Consider the following 17,957-nt stretch of genomic DNA (forward strand, 5'->3'; position numbering starts at 1 on the left):
CTAGTTGTCTGATTGTGTTCACCTGTGGCCCTTGTGTTTCTCCTCCCCTGCCCGGCTGTTTCTCGTCTTGTGATTACCCCTCCCTGTATTTAGTCTGTTCTCTTCCTGTGTTCAGTGTCGGTTCGTCTTGTGTCATGACTAGTTCGTCGGTGAGTGTTCTGTTTTGTCTTTGTTTATATCCCTAGCCTTGAAATAAAGGAGTTCTTTCAGTTTATATCTGCATTTGGGTCCTGCTTCCAACATACACCGTAACAGTATATACTTACAACGTAAAGCGTCATGCATCGAGGCCATCTTCCTCAGCTTTCTGTCGGCTAACACAGTGGTTCTCAAACCTTTTTCAATAATGTAGGGAGACCAGGGACAGTTGTAACACTTTCAATATCTCCAATCACAAACAAGCTAGAGTGATGAAACTCACTCTGCACATGCGCAATTAGATGGTAAGATCGCTGAGAAAAAAAGGAGCCATGTTTGAATTTCTCGCGTAAGATATCAGCAAAAGTTTGTTTCTGAGGTAAAATATTAACTAAAATGATATGATGTATTTTTTGGATACTGTCTTGAGTTCAAATGTCTAGGAATCCAAACTAGTATTATTAGAATCACTGTTTTGTAAGCTACAAATATAACTAGCTAAATATGGGTCAAGCTAGCAACCAGGCAGGTTCACAGGGGGTGGAAGCAAGACTGGTGGTCCTGGGACGGTTGTAACGGGACGGTTGTAACATGGCACATTTACAATGATGGCTCATTTGCTTGAATGATCAATTGTTCATTCAAGCATACAGTTGTATTGGTGTGCATTGTCCCTGTAAAAATAAACAGAATAAAATACTGTACATTAGGCAAAGTGTGTGTGTGTGTGTGTGCGTTTACAGTATGCCAAATGTCAGAAAGAGGAAGACAGACAGGGGAGTGCCACTTGCTCTGCTGCAGAGGGCCTCAAATGAAGTTGAGAAGGGCAAATCATTCAGGGAAGTGGCAAAGTCCCTGGATATATGCCATGTCACCCTGTACCGGTTCCATACAAAGAGGCTGAGGTTGGAGAGTCAGGGATCACAAACACCCCCAAGAGTAGGCTACTGGACACCAAAGAAGGTGTTCTCAACAGAGCAGGAGATGCTTTTGAGAGACTACCTGATGGAGGCAGCTGATTTATATTATGGTCTCAGCTCAAAGGAGGTAGGTCTACATAATTAAGGTAGAAGCACCTCTCAGAGAACAGTTTAATCCTTCACAGAGGATGATGCTGTGTGTGTTATCTGTGATCCTGTTCATTGTTCATTGTTTGTTGGAGGATGTGTGAAACCCCATTCAAATCTTGTTGCCTTAGAATTTGACAGCTTTCCCTATTTGTTGTCATGTAGTGTGAAATAGGTAACCGTTATTAGCATGTTACAACTGTGCCTGGCATGTGTTACAACTGTCCCTGTACACAAGGACAGTTGTAACAGTTGAGTTTTTAAAAAAAAATACATTTTCCAACCTGTACTTATTTCATAGAAACATTTTAAATACATTGTTTCAGTAGCGGACATATTGATAATGTATAATATAGCAAAATGGCTATCCTAGTGTAAATGGTTTTTTACTTATTGGGGAAAAACCCAAAAAGTGTTGCAACTGTCCCTGGTCTCCCTACCCCCTTTGAAAAGAAATGTCAGCCAAGTACCCCCTCCCCCCAGCACTGCACCATCAGTGTCTGATTTATTAAAACAACAACCTTGTAACTGAGAAACGCTTAAATGCTACATTTCAAATGTTTACAATCCATCACTAAATTCATGGCAAACTAATTTTAACATCATGCAATAACACTAAGACGACACATTGAACTGATCTTTTTAATAAGTTGTAGGCCTACTTACAATTTAGTGATAAACATGATCTTTGTCATTATCGGTGACAGGGAGGCACCCGCAGTTATTACACTAAATATGTGTAACTCTATTAATATAAAACCCACACTGCTCAAACTTTGTTACTTTTCCTAAAATTGGTATATTTATTTATTTATTTTGGGGCGTGGGGAATGAAGAAGAAACATATCAGCATTTATACCTATAGCCTAACCGCCAGACGGGATTTTGACCCCTAGGTCAAACATAGCCTATGGATAATGCTGAGCTATACTTTGCAGGCCACACCCTGTTGCCAAGCAACACTTATTGTTTAGGTGTCCTTTGATAAGCAGGCAGTCATATAATTAACTAGAACTAGCTAGATCTGATGGATTCATTTGGACATCACATAAACGCGAGTGAAGTATACCCGGCCGTACGAGAGAGATCAGGATCAGCTGCTGCTGACGGAGAACACGCAGCTCTACCGGATCACAGCTCCGCCGCTGTGACGGACCGGTGAGCAGAGCAAGACACACACTAAGAGTAAGACGGACCTAACACACGTAGCTATTTTATCTACTCTGAAACTAGCTATAGCCTACTAGTTATACATATGTGTATTATTTAATGTCGGTTCACTTATTACTGGTTCAGCGAGCTGCATGAGACTGATACTGACGGGCGGTCAGGAGAGAAAGGAAAAGAGAGCATCCCGTTTATTTTTCCAATTTTATTATCCAGAGTTACTGTACACTTTTGAATAAAGTCTACTATTAGTAGTTTGTTTACATGTATTACTTGTGTTGTTTTTTTCATTAACATAAAATGCATCTCACGTAGGCTACCCCCTGCAGACAGTACTCCAACGTACCCCCCCCCCCCCCCCCCCATTTGAGAACCACTGGGCTAACATGCTATTGAGCGCCCCTTTTGAGAGAACAAGACTACGTGGTATTTGAGATCTTTTATTTTTTCATTTTTTTTCAGCATTTCTTACAACAATACAGACGTCACAGAATACATAGTTTTACAAACACAAAGCACACCACCACCTTATTTGCTGCTGCCGTAAAGAGAAGGGGGTAATGCTGCGGATTCTGGAAGTTGCCAGTTCAGCCTCGGCCATCCTTCTTTTCCAGAAACTTTCCTCAGCATTTATAGCTAGAAACAACCTGCTCTTCGGGGGTTGCCGTTTTGGGACCTTTTTCGCAGCGTAGCAGTATGAGAACAATGGGAAAAGCTTTCTTTTGAGACATGTAGGGGTAAAACCAAAATGTTTCTAGACTATGATGTGAGCATGATGTAACTCCAGCTGAGAGGAAGCAGAGATGGAGGTTAAAAGGAGAGGCTCAGTTGGACTTCGTTGCAACAGAAGAACAGTTCCATAGTTCTGCTTGTTTGCAGTAAATCTTGGGCAATAGGAAACTCTTCATTCGATAAAACTAACAAAAGGTTTTTATTTTCTTCGTGTTCTACAGTATTTCAGGGTACTCTGCAGAAAAATTACACCACCTAAACTTCGACCATCTAGTCTTGAGTAGTTTATTATTACTTAAATGTTTTCATTCCTGTACAGTGAAATAACAGATCTTCAAATGATCTTTTTTTAAAAATACAGAAGGCTTCTTTTATTCCAGCCATTTTTTTCCCCCCAAACATCATTCCCAGACCCTTCCAACTTACAACAGGACTTTGATATTATATACTTCTGTGTGTGTCTGCTCATGGAAATGTGTGTGTGTACATGTGTGTGTGAACTCTATGTCATTTACACCCAACATTGTAAACATACATAGAACTATATTACATGTGCTTGCACCGCATCTTGGAGAGGGGGGACATTTTGGTTTACTTCACTAGAACACCACAAAGGGGGGAGGGGGGGGGCTCGCGAGAAGAAGAGGTGGAGGAAGAGGAGTGTCAACTCCTTTTCAAGGTCGTGAGGTTATTCTCAGTTTGGTTGAAAGCTCAGTGGACAGGCCTTTTTTATTTTTTGTATTCTCTTAAGCAACAGGGGAGAGTCATGTTTTCTCTCTGGGACAGGGCACAAAAAAAAGGAACTTTCTGTCAAGTCTTCAGGGTAGAGCCCGTTGTCCAGCACCATCAAAGAAGAGCTAGGGGGGGAAACAAAGAAGTCTTTATATTCTGTATGAAGGAGTTCCTTTCAGGTCCAGCTCCAGCAGCACGGAGCCTTTCCACTGACTTTAAGTCCTTCAGTGGAGGAGCCCATGTTACATGTACAGGGAGTCAGTGTGGAAACAAGCCAGTGACCAGAGGAAATGCAGGTCTCCGTATCTTTTTTTGAGTGGTTGAGAGTCAGTGCTTAGTCTTTCACTTATTTGAACCTCCTGAAAAAGAGCCAGTGGAGTCTCAGACGGCCGTCTTGTCTCTGTCCGCTCTTGGAGGGTTTGGAGCTGCTGACCCAGGCCATGAGGGAGAGGGGGAGAAACAAATGAACCATCGACGGGGAGGGCGATGAAGTCCGAGATGAGAGGAGGAATGGATCTGAATGACGAGGAGGATGGGGAGGGGAGGTGTGCTCTTTACAAGTAGACGCGCCTCAGGTCTCCGGGCGAGGTGATGGTGTTGCACTGCGGGCACAGCTTCTTGTTCCCCTGTGGAGGAAGGAGAGAGGAAAGTTAGCTTTAGGAAAGGAATACAGATCAGGATCTGGCTAATGCATCCACTCTGGATTATATTCTCTGAACGCATCTAAAATGAGTAATCTGAGCTGAATCAGATCGTGATGCTTCTCAGGTCAAAGTAAGGGTGATGGCGTATGAGCTTAATTTTGAGCTCTAGTGCCGCTTCTGTATTTCTCTGAAGGTTAAAGGTACCCTGTGGAGTTTCTATTATGGTACGATATATTGACATAAACTCAATATTGCCTGTTGTGTTTACATGCGTGTTGGTTTATATAAGAATGCTGACCATGCACTTGAACCAACATGGTACCAGAATAAACAGCAAAGTGCTCCCTACCATTACAAGACTTGGTGATGGCGCAGACGTTGAACATTTTGTGTTGCTCTGTGAAAGGTAGACTAGAAATGATTTCCTAAGCAATATATTGTTGTAAAGAAAGTTGGTTATTTTTGTGAGATACCTAATCAAGCATCTATAAGTTTGGTTCTACGGACTTGACTGGAACATTTGGCAAACGTAAATTGATTGTAAATCGTCGGTGTTTATCTAGAAGAAACATTGAAGAACATCGGGCTTCATGTTTATAACAAATTGTGTCATTTGTCATCAATTGACAGGAGAGCCCAGATTTGTCCTATAACTGCTGCCCCCCCCCCTCCCTGTGTGGATGGAAGCAGCAGAGCTCCACCCTCCTCCTCTTCCTCTGCAGCGCTTTGATAGCGTGCCATCTGCAGTAAAGCAGCAGGTGATAATATGCAGCACATTGTGAGTGGGTGGTCTCCACCACTGTCCACCTCCTCCTACCAGTCAGCTCGTTCCTCTCGAAGCTAACCGCTGACTGCAGGCACATTCCGGCACTTTCCACTGGTTACAGATGTTTGAATAAATATAAATGTGAAAATAGATTATTTAAATAAATGTATGACAGAAAAACATCTGGAGTTAAATAGGAGAGGAAGGAATAACTTCCTTTATGTTATTACAGCTATGACAGAAATCATGACCTGCATATTATTTGGGCTACAAAACGGATCCCAAAAGCATCTGTTTGGCAGTGGTGGACTGTATCAAAGTACATTGACTCAAGTACTTTTTTGACATACTTTGAGTATCTTCTTTTTCTACACCGTATTGTACTTTTGACTCCACTATATTTATTTTGCATGATACATGATGTGCCTACATCAGGGGTAACCAACCAGTCGATCGCGGGGAGATTCCCAGTCGATCGCGAGATGTGTCTAAAAATAGAACAACAACATTCTGTTTTATCGTTAATGTCCTATAACATAATCTTCCTGTGCCAGAATAATGCACTTGAACGCATCAAAGCTTTGTGATTGGCCGGTGTGACCCCATGTGTCGGGGCGTGGCTGGTGGGCACTAATTCTCTGACGTTGTCCGTGTCAACAGGAGTGACAGTCCGCACACACACAAGACCGTAATTACGGCAGAAGCAAAAAAGCCCAAAATATATAATTTTCACTCCGAGTGGGAGGATGATTATTTGTGTATCTATTCCAATTCAAAGTCCATCTGTCTCATCTGCAATGCGAGCGTGGCTTTATCGAAGAAAGGTAATTTAGGAGCGGCATTTCAAAACAGTGCACAAACGCTACGAGACGGAATTCCCATCTAATTCTGCCCTACGCTCCAAAAGGGGAGGGGCCTGAAAGGACAGCTAAATGCACAGCAGTCCATTTCCACCAGGCCCAACAACAAGAGCAAGGCTGCTACCAGAGCATCGTATCGTGTCAGTCACGTTCTTGCGAAACACATGAAGTCTTTCAAAGACGGCGAAGTTGTGAAAGAAGCTTTCCTGGAGGCTGCTGATGCGCTTTTTGGGGACAGTAAATAACAGTAGCATTTCAACAGGCTTTTGATATAATAAAAACTCAAGTTAGATATCGTTATTAATCAGCTGTAAGTTTTAGTTTGTTTGAACTTATTCATTATAATTATTGTACAAAATGGTATAAGAATGCAAACATTAAGATCTGTTCTGTTTAAATTGATTATAGTCTATTATCAATTCAGGTTAAGAAACTAGTGTTGCTTGCATCCTATTTTAAAGGCATTTATTTTTATATTCTACTAAAATGCTACAAAAAAAGGGTTTGATTCTATTAATTTTGTCTTTTTTATTGCACTGTTGCAGCAGATTCCTGTGTAGCTTCAGATCTGAGTTGTCTTATTAGTAAGCCTCATTTATACTTTTGTAGCAACACTATTTTTATATAATGGCAAAGAAAGGGTTCAGAGTCTTTTCTTTTTTTCCTGTGTCATATGTGGCAGCACTGTTCAATGTTTCTTGAAAACATTACCCACTGTAGTATGTGACGTGTGAATAAACTCCAACTCTGTATCAACAACACTGTTGTGTAACTTCAGTTAAATACTTGTATGTGTGTAGATTAGAAAGAGGTAAAATAAAGGATCTGCAGTATTTTATGGAGTATTAATCGTACAAAGGTCAGTTTTATACAAGTAGAAGTGTGTATTTACCTGGTAGTAGGCTGGCTACGCCTCTCTATTTGGACTGGTAGATCTCGGCAGACTGGCAACTTTAAAAGTAGCTCTCGGTTCAAAAAAGGTTGGGCACCCCTGGCCTACATGATATTTATCATGCAAAATGCACTTTTTTATGTCTTTTATACATAAATATGTGTCCCGGTGTGTCAGGGAACTCACGCAGTGTCAGAAAATAAAACCCTCTCTCTTTTCCTCCGGACCCAAATCTCTAAAAATGGAGCTGATCCAGATTTGCGTCCGATATGACGTTATATCACAGTGTGAGAAAAAGTTTTTAGAGAGTACTTGTCCATGGACAAGTGAGTTTGGCAATTTACTTGTCCGAATACATTTTTCACTTGTCCAGAATGGACAAAAATTTGGGGCCACTGGAATCTTCTTTTTCGCCATCGTATTTTACATTTTCCCACGGTTTTTAGGACACCGCTAACGTAAGTGAGCGGTAAGATTTTACTGCATCACACATAGGGTTGGATATCGTTTGGATTTTAACGATTCCGTTTCTGCTTCTCGATTCCAGTTCTTTGAGAGGGTTAAAATAAGTCCCATGACAAACTGGGAGAAAAATATATTTATGAAAACATTAAGTCAAATCTGTATTCCTATTTACAAATAACTTCATACTGTTGAATTTCTTACGGTTATTGAATACAATTATATAAAAATAATCTCTGCATTGTTTAGTTGGTTCTAAGTGGTGCAGTTTGAGAATGTACAATTGGCCCAGTCTCCTCTGATGTTACACTGCAACCTGCCTGTGAGACAGAGTCCAACCACACATGTCCAACACATAGGACATAACCTAATAATAATAATAATAATGACACATTAGATGTATAGCCTGCTATAGGCCTAGCGCTTTTCTACAACTCAAAGACGCTTGCACGCTTACACATATGTCCTGCAATACACATGCTGCAGCTGCCCAGCTGCTCACTGTTTGTAAAAGTAAATAAATAGTATTTTAATTTCAATAATGTAGATACTTTCTATACCCTGCTTCATAAACAATACTGACATCCCTGTGCTCCTCTGAGTCTGGGGGTCCGGGGATGTGAGGACAGCGCCGGATCCCGATACCGGACAATTGTTATTTGTTCCTACTCGGAACCGAGTTTTGCTTCCCAACCTTGCCACTGTGCTACACCGGACAAGTCAATTGAAAGATCTACTTGTCCGATATTGTAAATAACACGTCCCGGACTGTGGGACGTGTACTTTTTCGCACACTGTATATCAGTAATGTGGACCCACGGCACTATCAGAAACAATGCCCGACTGTTTTGGACGTAATATGGTCGGTGTTTACATTAGCATCGCTAACACTCAGAGCTAACCTGTACTGCACAGAGCATGTGTGTGAAGAAGCTGGATATAAAAAGGAACTCACCTTGTGGTATAACCGGATCAAAAATCACTACTTTTGAAACAGGAAGTGAAATAGAGGGATATGAGGCATGGCTAGAATGGGTGATCTGTTTGGTATTTTGAGCAAAACACTTCAGACATGTTTTTTATATATTTTTATATATCTGAGACCTATGCTATTGCCTAAAAATAGCATGATTGGTGCACTTTAACTATCATATTTACTTGCTCCTTTGTTCATATATAAACACATGATGTGCCTACATGATATGATGCAGTTCTCTCCCACTAATCGACCCATTCATTTAAAAAGCCTCTAAAATTATCTCTACATTGACAAACTACAAAATCTGAATTATATGACATATTTGTCGGCGATAACACTACATAATACTGTAAAAAGAGCCATTGTGAATACTGAGTATTACTTAGTAATACTTAGTGCCTTAAAGGGGCCCTATTATGCTTTTTTGGGTATTTTTCCTTTCCCTGCAGTGTGTGTTATAGGTTTCTGTGCATATAAATGGTCTGCAAAGGCTAAAATCCCAAAGTTCCCTCCAAAGGGAGTTCCTCTGTCTGGTTTCAGACAGAGGGTGAAAAGAGGTGCCGCAGCATAGGCAGTATGAGAACAATAACAACCTCTGAACATTAACCCTCTGGAGTCGGTGGACGCGTCCAGGTGCACACCATTTACGTAATTAATCATATATTTTCGATTATAAGGAGTAGAAATATGATTCAGCTATCTGCGGAATCGCTGGAAGTGTAGCTTTCCAGCGGTACCTCCTGACTGTAACCAGGGCACAGCAGCCAATATGGCCGCTCAAAGCAGCTTGACTTTACACTGTGTGGGATTGGTGGATTGGTGTGTCCGTCAAGGGAATCTCGGCCGGCAGCCATGTTCGTCTGAAATGACTAAGGACCTACCGACCAAGAAAAAAAACATAAACCACGTGTCTCCCATCAGTTTACGTCTTTGAGGAGATAGAGAGAGACAGAGAAAATGGCTAAAAAAAAACTTTACAGTTGCCGACTTCGCTAGAGATTCTTTTCGCTAGCAGCATAGAAGATAGAACCTCAGAACCTGAAGTCTTCGACTCTTCTGAAGAAGAATAATAATACAGGGACAACAAGGATCCATTTGGACATGGGTGTGTAAATATTACAGAAATAGTGTACTGCGAAAATGAACAATAGGTTTATTGATATTTTTTATTGATGTGGGACAAAATAGACTCAATTAGCAAAATAGACTCTCCATTAGCAAACGTTTACTACAAACGTTTTATGTGTAAACGTTATTTTGGTGTGTAAAAGCGAGATTACATTTGTAGATGATTCAAATAATCATTTATTCGCCCCACAACGGAGACATTTACAGTGACATGTTTTTGCCATCGATTATTTTATCATACCGTTCTGTACAGATGAAACTGTCATAGATGTATTTACGTGTGCCTGTGATTATTTTATCATATATGTCATACATGTTTTCATACTCTGCAGGTCTCCCTTGAAAAAGAGATCTATGATCTCAATGGGACCAATCTGGTTAAATAAAGGTTTGAAATGAATACTGTTCTGTACAGATGAGACTTTGTTATCAGATGTATGTATATGTGTGTCTGTGATTTTATTATTTTAACTGGAAATACCTGTGTGTGAGAGAGAGAGAGACTCCTGTCCAACCTCCCAAACTTTCTTTTTATGTGTGCATTGTTATTTGTCCTTGAGCAACATTTTACTTGAACTTTATTTCAATGCAGTAATTATTGTCCTACATTTTAATTTGTTTTACAGAGATATTTCACAGCTGCCTGGGCCTAGTGGCCCACAGGCGGCATTTATCCAGCAGCCAGAACATCCATCTGTGCCTGCCCCCAGGTCAAGATCTACCGTGGCTCAAGGGCCTTCACCAGAGCCATCACTACAAAGGACCAGCAGACCAGCATCACTACAGCTGCCTCCACCTCCATCTGCGGCTGCCACCAGGTCAAGATACACCTCAGCACAAAGGCTCCACCACAGCCATCACCTTCAACCCAGCAAGGAGGTGGAGGTCTCGTATAGCACTTGCACCCCCCACCTACACAGCAGCCCATGCACTATCACCCCCATCTTCACAGCAGCCAGACCCACTGTCTTGAAAGACAGACAAAGACCATGACACTGTCTTGACATTTATAATGAATAGTTGGTTGAAAGTTCTGATGTTCAATTTTGTAAATAGTTAGATTTTCCAGTTTCTTATATTTATATAAATAGTTGGTTGAAAAAAACATATTTATAATAAATTGTTGGTTGAAAAAAAAGTTTGCATGTTCAATTTGTATTTGTACACATCACATGAACTTTGGTATGAAATATGAAGTCATTATTCAGTCCTAATGTATCTCAGTCCCTGTTGTGGTGAAAGTAGAGTGATAAACAATCGGATGTCAAATGTTAAGCTTTAGAGCTACTTATCTCATCACACAGTGCTCTAAGGTGAGTAATTTGCATGTATAGCAAGACCAGAGATTGTCCTGAACGTTTTGATATGTAACACATGGGGTGCCATGTATAACAAGTACATTTAAAAGGTGATTTAAGGTGAGACACCCCAGGTGAATAGGGTAATTTTATTAACTTAAAGGTATCAGCTAGAAATTTCTCCAGTTAATTACTTACAATAAGGCAATTGTTTTTTGTATTACAAGTTTTCTGAAATAGCATGTTTAAATATGCAAATTATCCATTATCTCATTAAATATGCACATATTTTAACACATTTCAGGAATCGAAATCTGAACTTTGGATAAAGCCAGGTTCAAAATGCTCGTTTCATTTTGTAGTCATATTAGTATCTAAGGCTTTTACAAAATGGATTTTGGATATCTCTTTTTATCACTCCATAAATCAGAAAATACTGTCAACAGCCCTAAAATATCAATTTTTGCCATGTTTTTAGGAATACAATGTTGTATAATTCAGGCTATGAATGATATATGAACAAACCCTTCTGTAAAAGCCTTCATAATATGGATAGGAATATAACTGGAAGGTTTGGTGTATGTACGTGCTACTGAAGTTGACATTTCGAACTCAGAGTAGGAGAAAAAACTCATTTTGAGAAAAGGACCTTTAAAGATTGCAGTGAGGCGCTAGCTAAACCCTCCTGTTCTTTGGATGACAGCTTGGGCATCGACGCACTCCGTGAAGGTATTTCGTGTTCGGGGTCATTTGTTTTTTGTATAACCTTGCTTCGTGCAAGTGACAATTGTTGTTGTCTTCTCTGTGAACGTTTTTTTTGCCGTTCTTTTGCCATTTTGAGATTTCAATTTCTAGCGGAAAGCTAACCAGGAAGTGTTTTAGCACACCACGTGACGCATCTGAACGCATCACGTTGTCAGAAATTGACACCAGCCAATGAGATTTCGTTTCTTGGTTTAAGACCCCTTTGTGCTTTCACGATTGGTTGCTGATACAAAGGAAATTTTTATGTTACGTTAGAATGCTAACTTTTGGTGAATTTAGGAGAAATCTACAGACGCAAATAGACAAACTATAGTAAAATGAACACTTAAATGTGTATTTTGTACGTTTTCCTTCCAAAAGCCTGAAAGAAAACATGTTATAGAATCAAAATAGCACAAAGTCTCAAAATTGACCAGTACTTGAAAACGATGTTTTTGCCTGCCGTGTCTCGCCTTAAGGAAACATCTAAAATCGAGAAAATACCCTTAGACTCCAGAGGGTTAAAGCATGGAGACATACACATATGAACCTGAAAATGAGCATAATAGGGCCTATTCAAGTACAATGTGTTGATAATACTACTCTACTTTTAATTAAGTAAAGGATCTCAGTACTTCTTCCTTTGCTTTTTTGTATATTAATGGCGCTTTTCCACTGCAGCACGGTTTAAGCTTTTTTTTTGCTTTTCCACTAGAGCTAGTTCCGGCTCAGGGCTACTTTTTCAACTTTTTTCTGGCCCTCCGAAATTGAGGTTCTTACCGGGCCAACAACCGGGCTGAATACTAGTGACGTAAACACTCTCGACTGCTGAATGGTCAGAGAGAATCGCTGGCAAGGGGGCTACAACTACAACAAAATGAACATATTTGACCGTGATTTAATTGTAATATACGTTTCAAAATGATGCCGAAGTAACAACATACTGATACCGGTCTGCAGACAAGACGGCAGGCGGAAAACCTTTTAAAATGCGTGTTTTCTGAATGGAGATCGGCTAAGCTAACGTTGTATATGCTCCGACCGTCCACACTCACAACAACGGCCTACAGACATAAATAAACCAGCAACTGTATTTGCCATGACACAGACAGTCTGTGGTTGGTACTTCTTTAACTTTTGTCTAGTTTCTGAACAGATATGAGGAGCTGTGAGCTCTGAGTGCTAACAGCTACCGGCTGTGTTTTGGTTTTGTGGTTCGCATTGAAGATGCAGTTTTAAGCAGCGTCGCTCCGCCCGCCGAACAGCCGATCGCCCCGCCTACACTGCGTTACTATAGTTACTACCCCAGTTCCAAAACTGTAATGAAACGCAGCATAAAGTGAGCCTGGCCTACCAAGGCCTAACCATACCGTACTAAGCCGTGCGAGGCCCTGCAGTGGAAAAGCGACATTAGACATCCATCAGCCCACTGTTATGTGTGTAAAAAGTGTGTAGAGAGTGTAGCCTTTTCACTCAGTGTGTGTGATATTTCACACAGGTACAACAGAATGCAGAGATCTCATAACTTCCAAATCCTTTGTGGTCAGTACAAATGTACAAGTTCATCTGACCCCCGAAGATTTACAGCCTCCTTTTCCTGTAAGCCACTGAATAAAGACTTTTGGGGTGAGTGCAGCCACTAAAGGCAGTCTGAATGGCAAACACACTCCTCGAACTGAGGTGGTGCAGGAGTCTGACATCACAAGCTGCTGCTAAGAGGATGTGTGGCTCCAGAGTACTCAAAACAGTCTCTTCATGTCTCAAGAGAGGATAAAGAAGAGAGGAACGATGGAAGGAACTGTAGAAAAGGTGTGGGTTTCTATAGAGCTGAAGGTATGGTTCGAGATGTTTCTACTCCCGCTTGTTTGTTTGCACGCCTCTGGAAGCTGTGTACTCCTGTTTTGGTGTATGTGAGTGTGTGTGGGTGTGTGCCCGTCACGCTGCGCTCCAGCTGCCTGCTCATTAAAGCGGTGAGGGGCTGGGCTGACGTTAACTAGATTCCCGGGCATTTACTTTGATCAGTTTGGCCCTCCCGCTTTTATAGCTGTCTCCAGGCTATGAGTTTAATGCCTCATACATTAGACCTGGACACACACACACACACACACACACACACACACACACACACACACACACACACACACACACACACACACACACACACACACACACAACACCACACACACACACACACACACCACACACACACACACACACACACACACACACACACACACACACACACACACACACACACACACACACACACACACACACACACACACACACACACACACACACACACACACACACACACACACACACACACAAACACACCACACACCCACACACACACCACACACCACACACACCACACACACACACAACACACACGTTTTCTTACGCTCTCCCTTAAAATATGCCATAAAAGAAAATTAGAACTCTACGAGTAATTTATAAAACGTGCAGACTGTTGTGAGCCACATGCATCAGTGTTGATCTTATATTGGATGCATGTTCCAGACAATCATTAGCAGATCTAAATGTACAATTACATCCGATTAAAGGCAGCCCTCCCGAGAGGGACTTATAGACTTATGTTACGTTTATTTCATGCACAGCACCATATTAGTGCCATTGTAGGTACAAAACAGGGCTGGGAAAAGGTGGTAATATTCGGATAAAACAGATTTTCTGTACGTTTAGGAGATAAAAGCGTTAAATTAACATGAAGAACTGTTTTATATTTACAAAGGACACTTTAGAACGAGGTCAATAGCCACAAAAGCAGCTGTGAGGCAGCAACACCTAATATGTTGAAAACAAAAGAAGACATTTTGTTGGATGGTTAAAAATGGACAAGCCTTACCCATAGAGAGTCAGGTTTTAACATCGTTCAATCTCAGCTATACATGATCAGACTTGTATTAGTATAAGCTTAGAATTACTTTGATCTGATTGGACCTTTAAGGTTTACATTAAGTGTTTCTAACCAAAACTAAACAAATGTATCCTCTGGGGACCGTGAGTGTCTGTACAAAAAAACCCTGGTAAAGCCCCCAGGAAGAATAGTGGCCAAAGGTGGTACTAAACCTCTGGTTCTAGTACGTGATGTCATTGGGCCCCAAAATACTTTTTCCCATTGGGTTGATGTAGAAAAAGGTAATACACGATGAAAAAAAAAGAGGGAGGCGAGAACAGGAAGGACACAACAAATGACATGTTGAGAAAAGAGGAGAGAACGCTAAAGAAATTACAGAAAGCCAATGAGGAGACTGTTTATCCTCCGAGCAGCAGAAACACTGCGCTCCATTTACCACATTAGCACCAGCTAATTACACACTACTGAATATATTAGACTAACTAATAACCAACAAACCACTTCCTGTGTGTCTTTGTGTGCAGACCTGAGGCCCTATGTAAAACTCATTAGAGGTTCGAGTTGACCACTTTATTTTAACATTTTAACAAGCCTTTTGGGGACCATTCCATACAAGTGTTTGCACCACTGGGAGCTGGAAGAGTTTGCATTGCCTGGAATCAGTGTGTGTGTGTGTGTCAAGAGAACAGGTCATTTGAGGAATATTCCATTTAAGTTCCTCCCTATAGGGCACAGCTACAGAGAGGAACTTACTGACTATGAAATGAGGCTGCAATAACGGCATGTCATGAGAAGGAGTATGTGAGTGCGGACAAATGTGTGTGTGTGTGTGTACGTACCAGAGTCCGGAGCCAGCATTCTTCACAATGGACGTGCCAGCACTGGATGGAGGTGAGCGGCATGGTGTAGGAATCCTAGGAGCAGAGCGGGGAAGGGAGGGGGGGGGGGGGGGGGTTAAGTTACACCAAATTCAGAGGACACACACATGCCGTGTAACACCAACCAAAAACGACACTGGACAATCCCTGACCGACAGCACCAGACCACTAACCATGGGACGACACAGCCAGCAGCCACAGCACCACTGAGCAAGGCAGCATGGGGGGCAACTGAACCAGCAACCTGCAGGTCTCAAACACACACACACTGATACGATCGAGGCAGGCAACGAGCACAGACGGAGGGAAGCAGGCAGAGGGAGGACAAGATGAGGGATGAACGACCCAATCAGATGGGCCCTCTTTTCTTTTCCTCTCGAAAAGAACGGAAAGATGAGGGAGGAACGGGAGGGATGGGGGAGAGGAGCGAAGGAGGGAGGGAGTGCCTTACCCTCCGTAAGGGCTGTGGGAGGAGCCTCTTTATGCCGCTGCCGTAGCCACCAATCACAAGGCCCCTGTACAGGCAGTACAAGCCGAGGGGGAGGGACTTAGGCTGCCTCTCTCCGACCCCATTGGCCAGTGGCCGGGGCCCTGGCCACACCCCTAGGCTCTTGATCTCTGCGCCTGACTGGATAGCAGGCTTCCTCTGCGGAAGGGAGGGGTGGGGGGGAGAGCTAATCATAGAGACAGGCTCGTACTGATCGCGCACTCACAAACACGACAGGTGCAACACACACGCGTGGACACACCCAACCACACACACACGTGAAGGTGTGCAGGGAGGACAGCCGATGGACAACCTGCTGAAGAACTCGCCTACTGTGTTCGACCTGACGTTGTTTTGACAAATAAAGAGATGTATCTATGCTGGTGACTTGGCTAAGTTGCTCAAAGTTGATAGTATCAAAACGTAACTACAATTGAGATGGGCAGTGTCATTCACGCTGTACCTTGATGGCAATTGATTTGTTGCGTTCAATGTCTTTTTTTATTTGGCAGGAAGTTACAAGATCTCATTGGTCAAAGAACTCCATTTCGACTAACTTCCAAAATCGACTATTGCAATGAATGTCTTTGTTATCCGCTGATACTGCTAAACAAGGCTGCTGTGTAGGTCCATGTCACGACGCTGAGATGGAAAAGCTCATCATCACATTTGAACTGTTACTAACAATTATGACATTATTGTTTCATCTGTTGATTATGTTTGGGATTAATCCATTAGCTGTTTTGTCTGTGAATTGTCTGAATATGAAAAAAAGGCCATCATTTCCTAAGGCCAAGATGACGTTTGGAAATGCCATGTTTATTCTTATCTGACCAACACTCAAAACTCAAAGTTATTTAGATGACTTTCTGTTGGAAAATCCCCAAAAATCTAAGTTTAAAGAATAATGATAGAATGTAATCATTTTCTAAATGTGCATCTTATTATCTAAAAACCATTTATACCATACAAATACATGTTTTTTTCTTAACCAGACACTACAGTTTCCCCCTCCCTAAGATGACCAGCAGATGGGGGTAGAAAGCCACTGATGAGACCGAGGGTAAACTTGAGCTGCAGCAGGAGAGCACTTGTTTTCTACTTACATGCAACCAACAGACCATTAAATCCATGTGCATGTTTGAGGTACTGACTCATAATAACTCTGCTTACATTTTGTATGCATTTACTCGGAGGTTGCCGTGGAAATGCCCAGCTTTAAATGCTTCCTGATTGACAACAAATGAAAGCAATTCTAATTACTTTCACGTCGTCCACCCTGTGACAGGTAGGGAACACAGTGACGAGTTAAAGACGGACAGAGACGGATTAGATGTAAGACACCAGTGTGTGTGTGCGTGTGAAAATGTTACACATATTTATATTCCTCTGTATGCCTGAATGTGTGTGTGTGTGTGTAAGATGAGGGACAGTGACAGATGAGCGGAGAAGAGCTGTGTGTCCATGGGGCAGTGAGTGATTGATCGCTGTGCCTTGCCCTCCGTGTCACCTCGGGCACCCGGCGACCTTTAGGAAGCGCAGGCGTCCGTAATTACCCGGATTGCACACAAACAGTCACACCAACACACACACACACACACACACACACACACTCAGGATGCCAATGCTGCACTGTCCACAAGCTTGAGGGATGACAGGATGACACAAAGTGGGGAACACAAACTATGATTGGGTGGTGGTGGGGGGAGGGGTGCAGGTGCAGTCCTATCTCAAGCATCTGATGAACATGAATATTGACATATGTCCCTCAGACTGCCTGATACTGCCCTGAGTGAACATGTGGCTAATACTATTGATCTGGAAGTCCAATCGATCATGTTGAAAAGCAAATCTTCACACTAAATCTAAAATGTGCCAGCTGGTTATTAATACATGCTTAATCACCCTGAGACTGTCCTGCACTTCCCACAGGGGTCTCTGGGGTCTCCCTGCACACATTCAGTTGACTGGCAAAGCCATGCAGGAGCAGAGACCACCACAACACAAAGTGCTCAGACACTTTAAGAGACTTGGGCATCCACAAACTGAGGGAAATGAGATGCATGCACGCATACAACACGGTGATTGATGACAACCTCAAG

The 17,957-nt window shown here is 42.1% G+C and overlaps 1 protein-coding gene across 1 annotated transcript in view; it reads right to left on the reverse strand.

Annotated features, from left to right (window-relative positions):
• Positions 1-2,796: 2,796 nt before the first annotated feature.
• Positions 2,797-17,957, reverse strand: part of rnf220a (ring finger protein 220a) — a gene marked incomplete at its 5' end in the record, with an annotated part of 42,634 nt that continues 27,473 nt past the window's right edge. The window contains 3 exon segments of the mRNA XM_034232060.1: positions 2,797-4,462; positions 15,330-15,404; positions 15,820-16,014. Coding sequence (XP_034087951.1) covers positions 4,391-4,462; positions 15,330-15,404; positions 15,820-16,014 — 342 coding nt within the window.

The sequence above is a fragment of the Gymnodraco acuticeps genome, unplaced genomic scaffold (assembly GCF_902827175.1).
Source record: "Gymnodraco acuticeps unplaced genomic scaffold, fGymAcu1.1, whole genome shotgun sequence".
Classification (NCBI taxonomy): Eukaryota; Metazoa; Chordata; class Actinopteri; order Perciformes; family Bathydraconidae; genus Gymnodraco; species Gymnodraco acuticeps.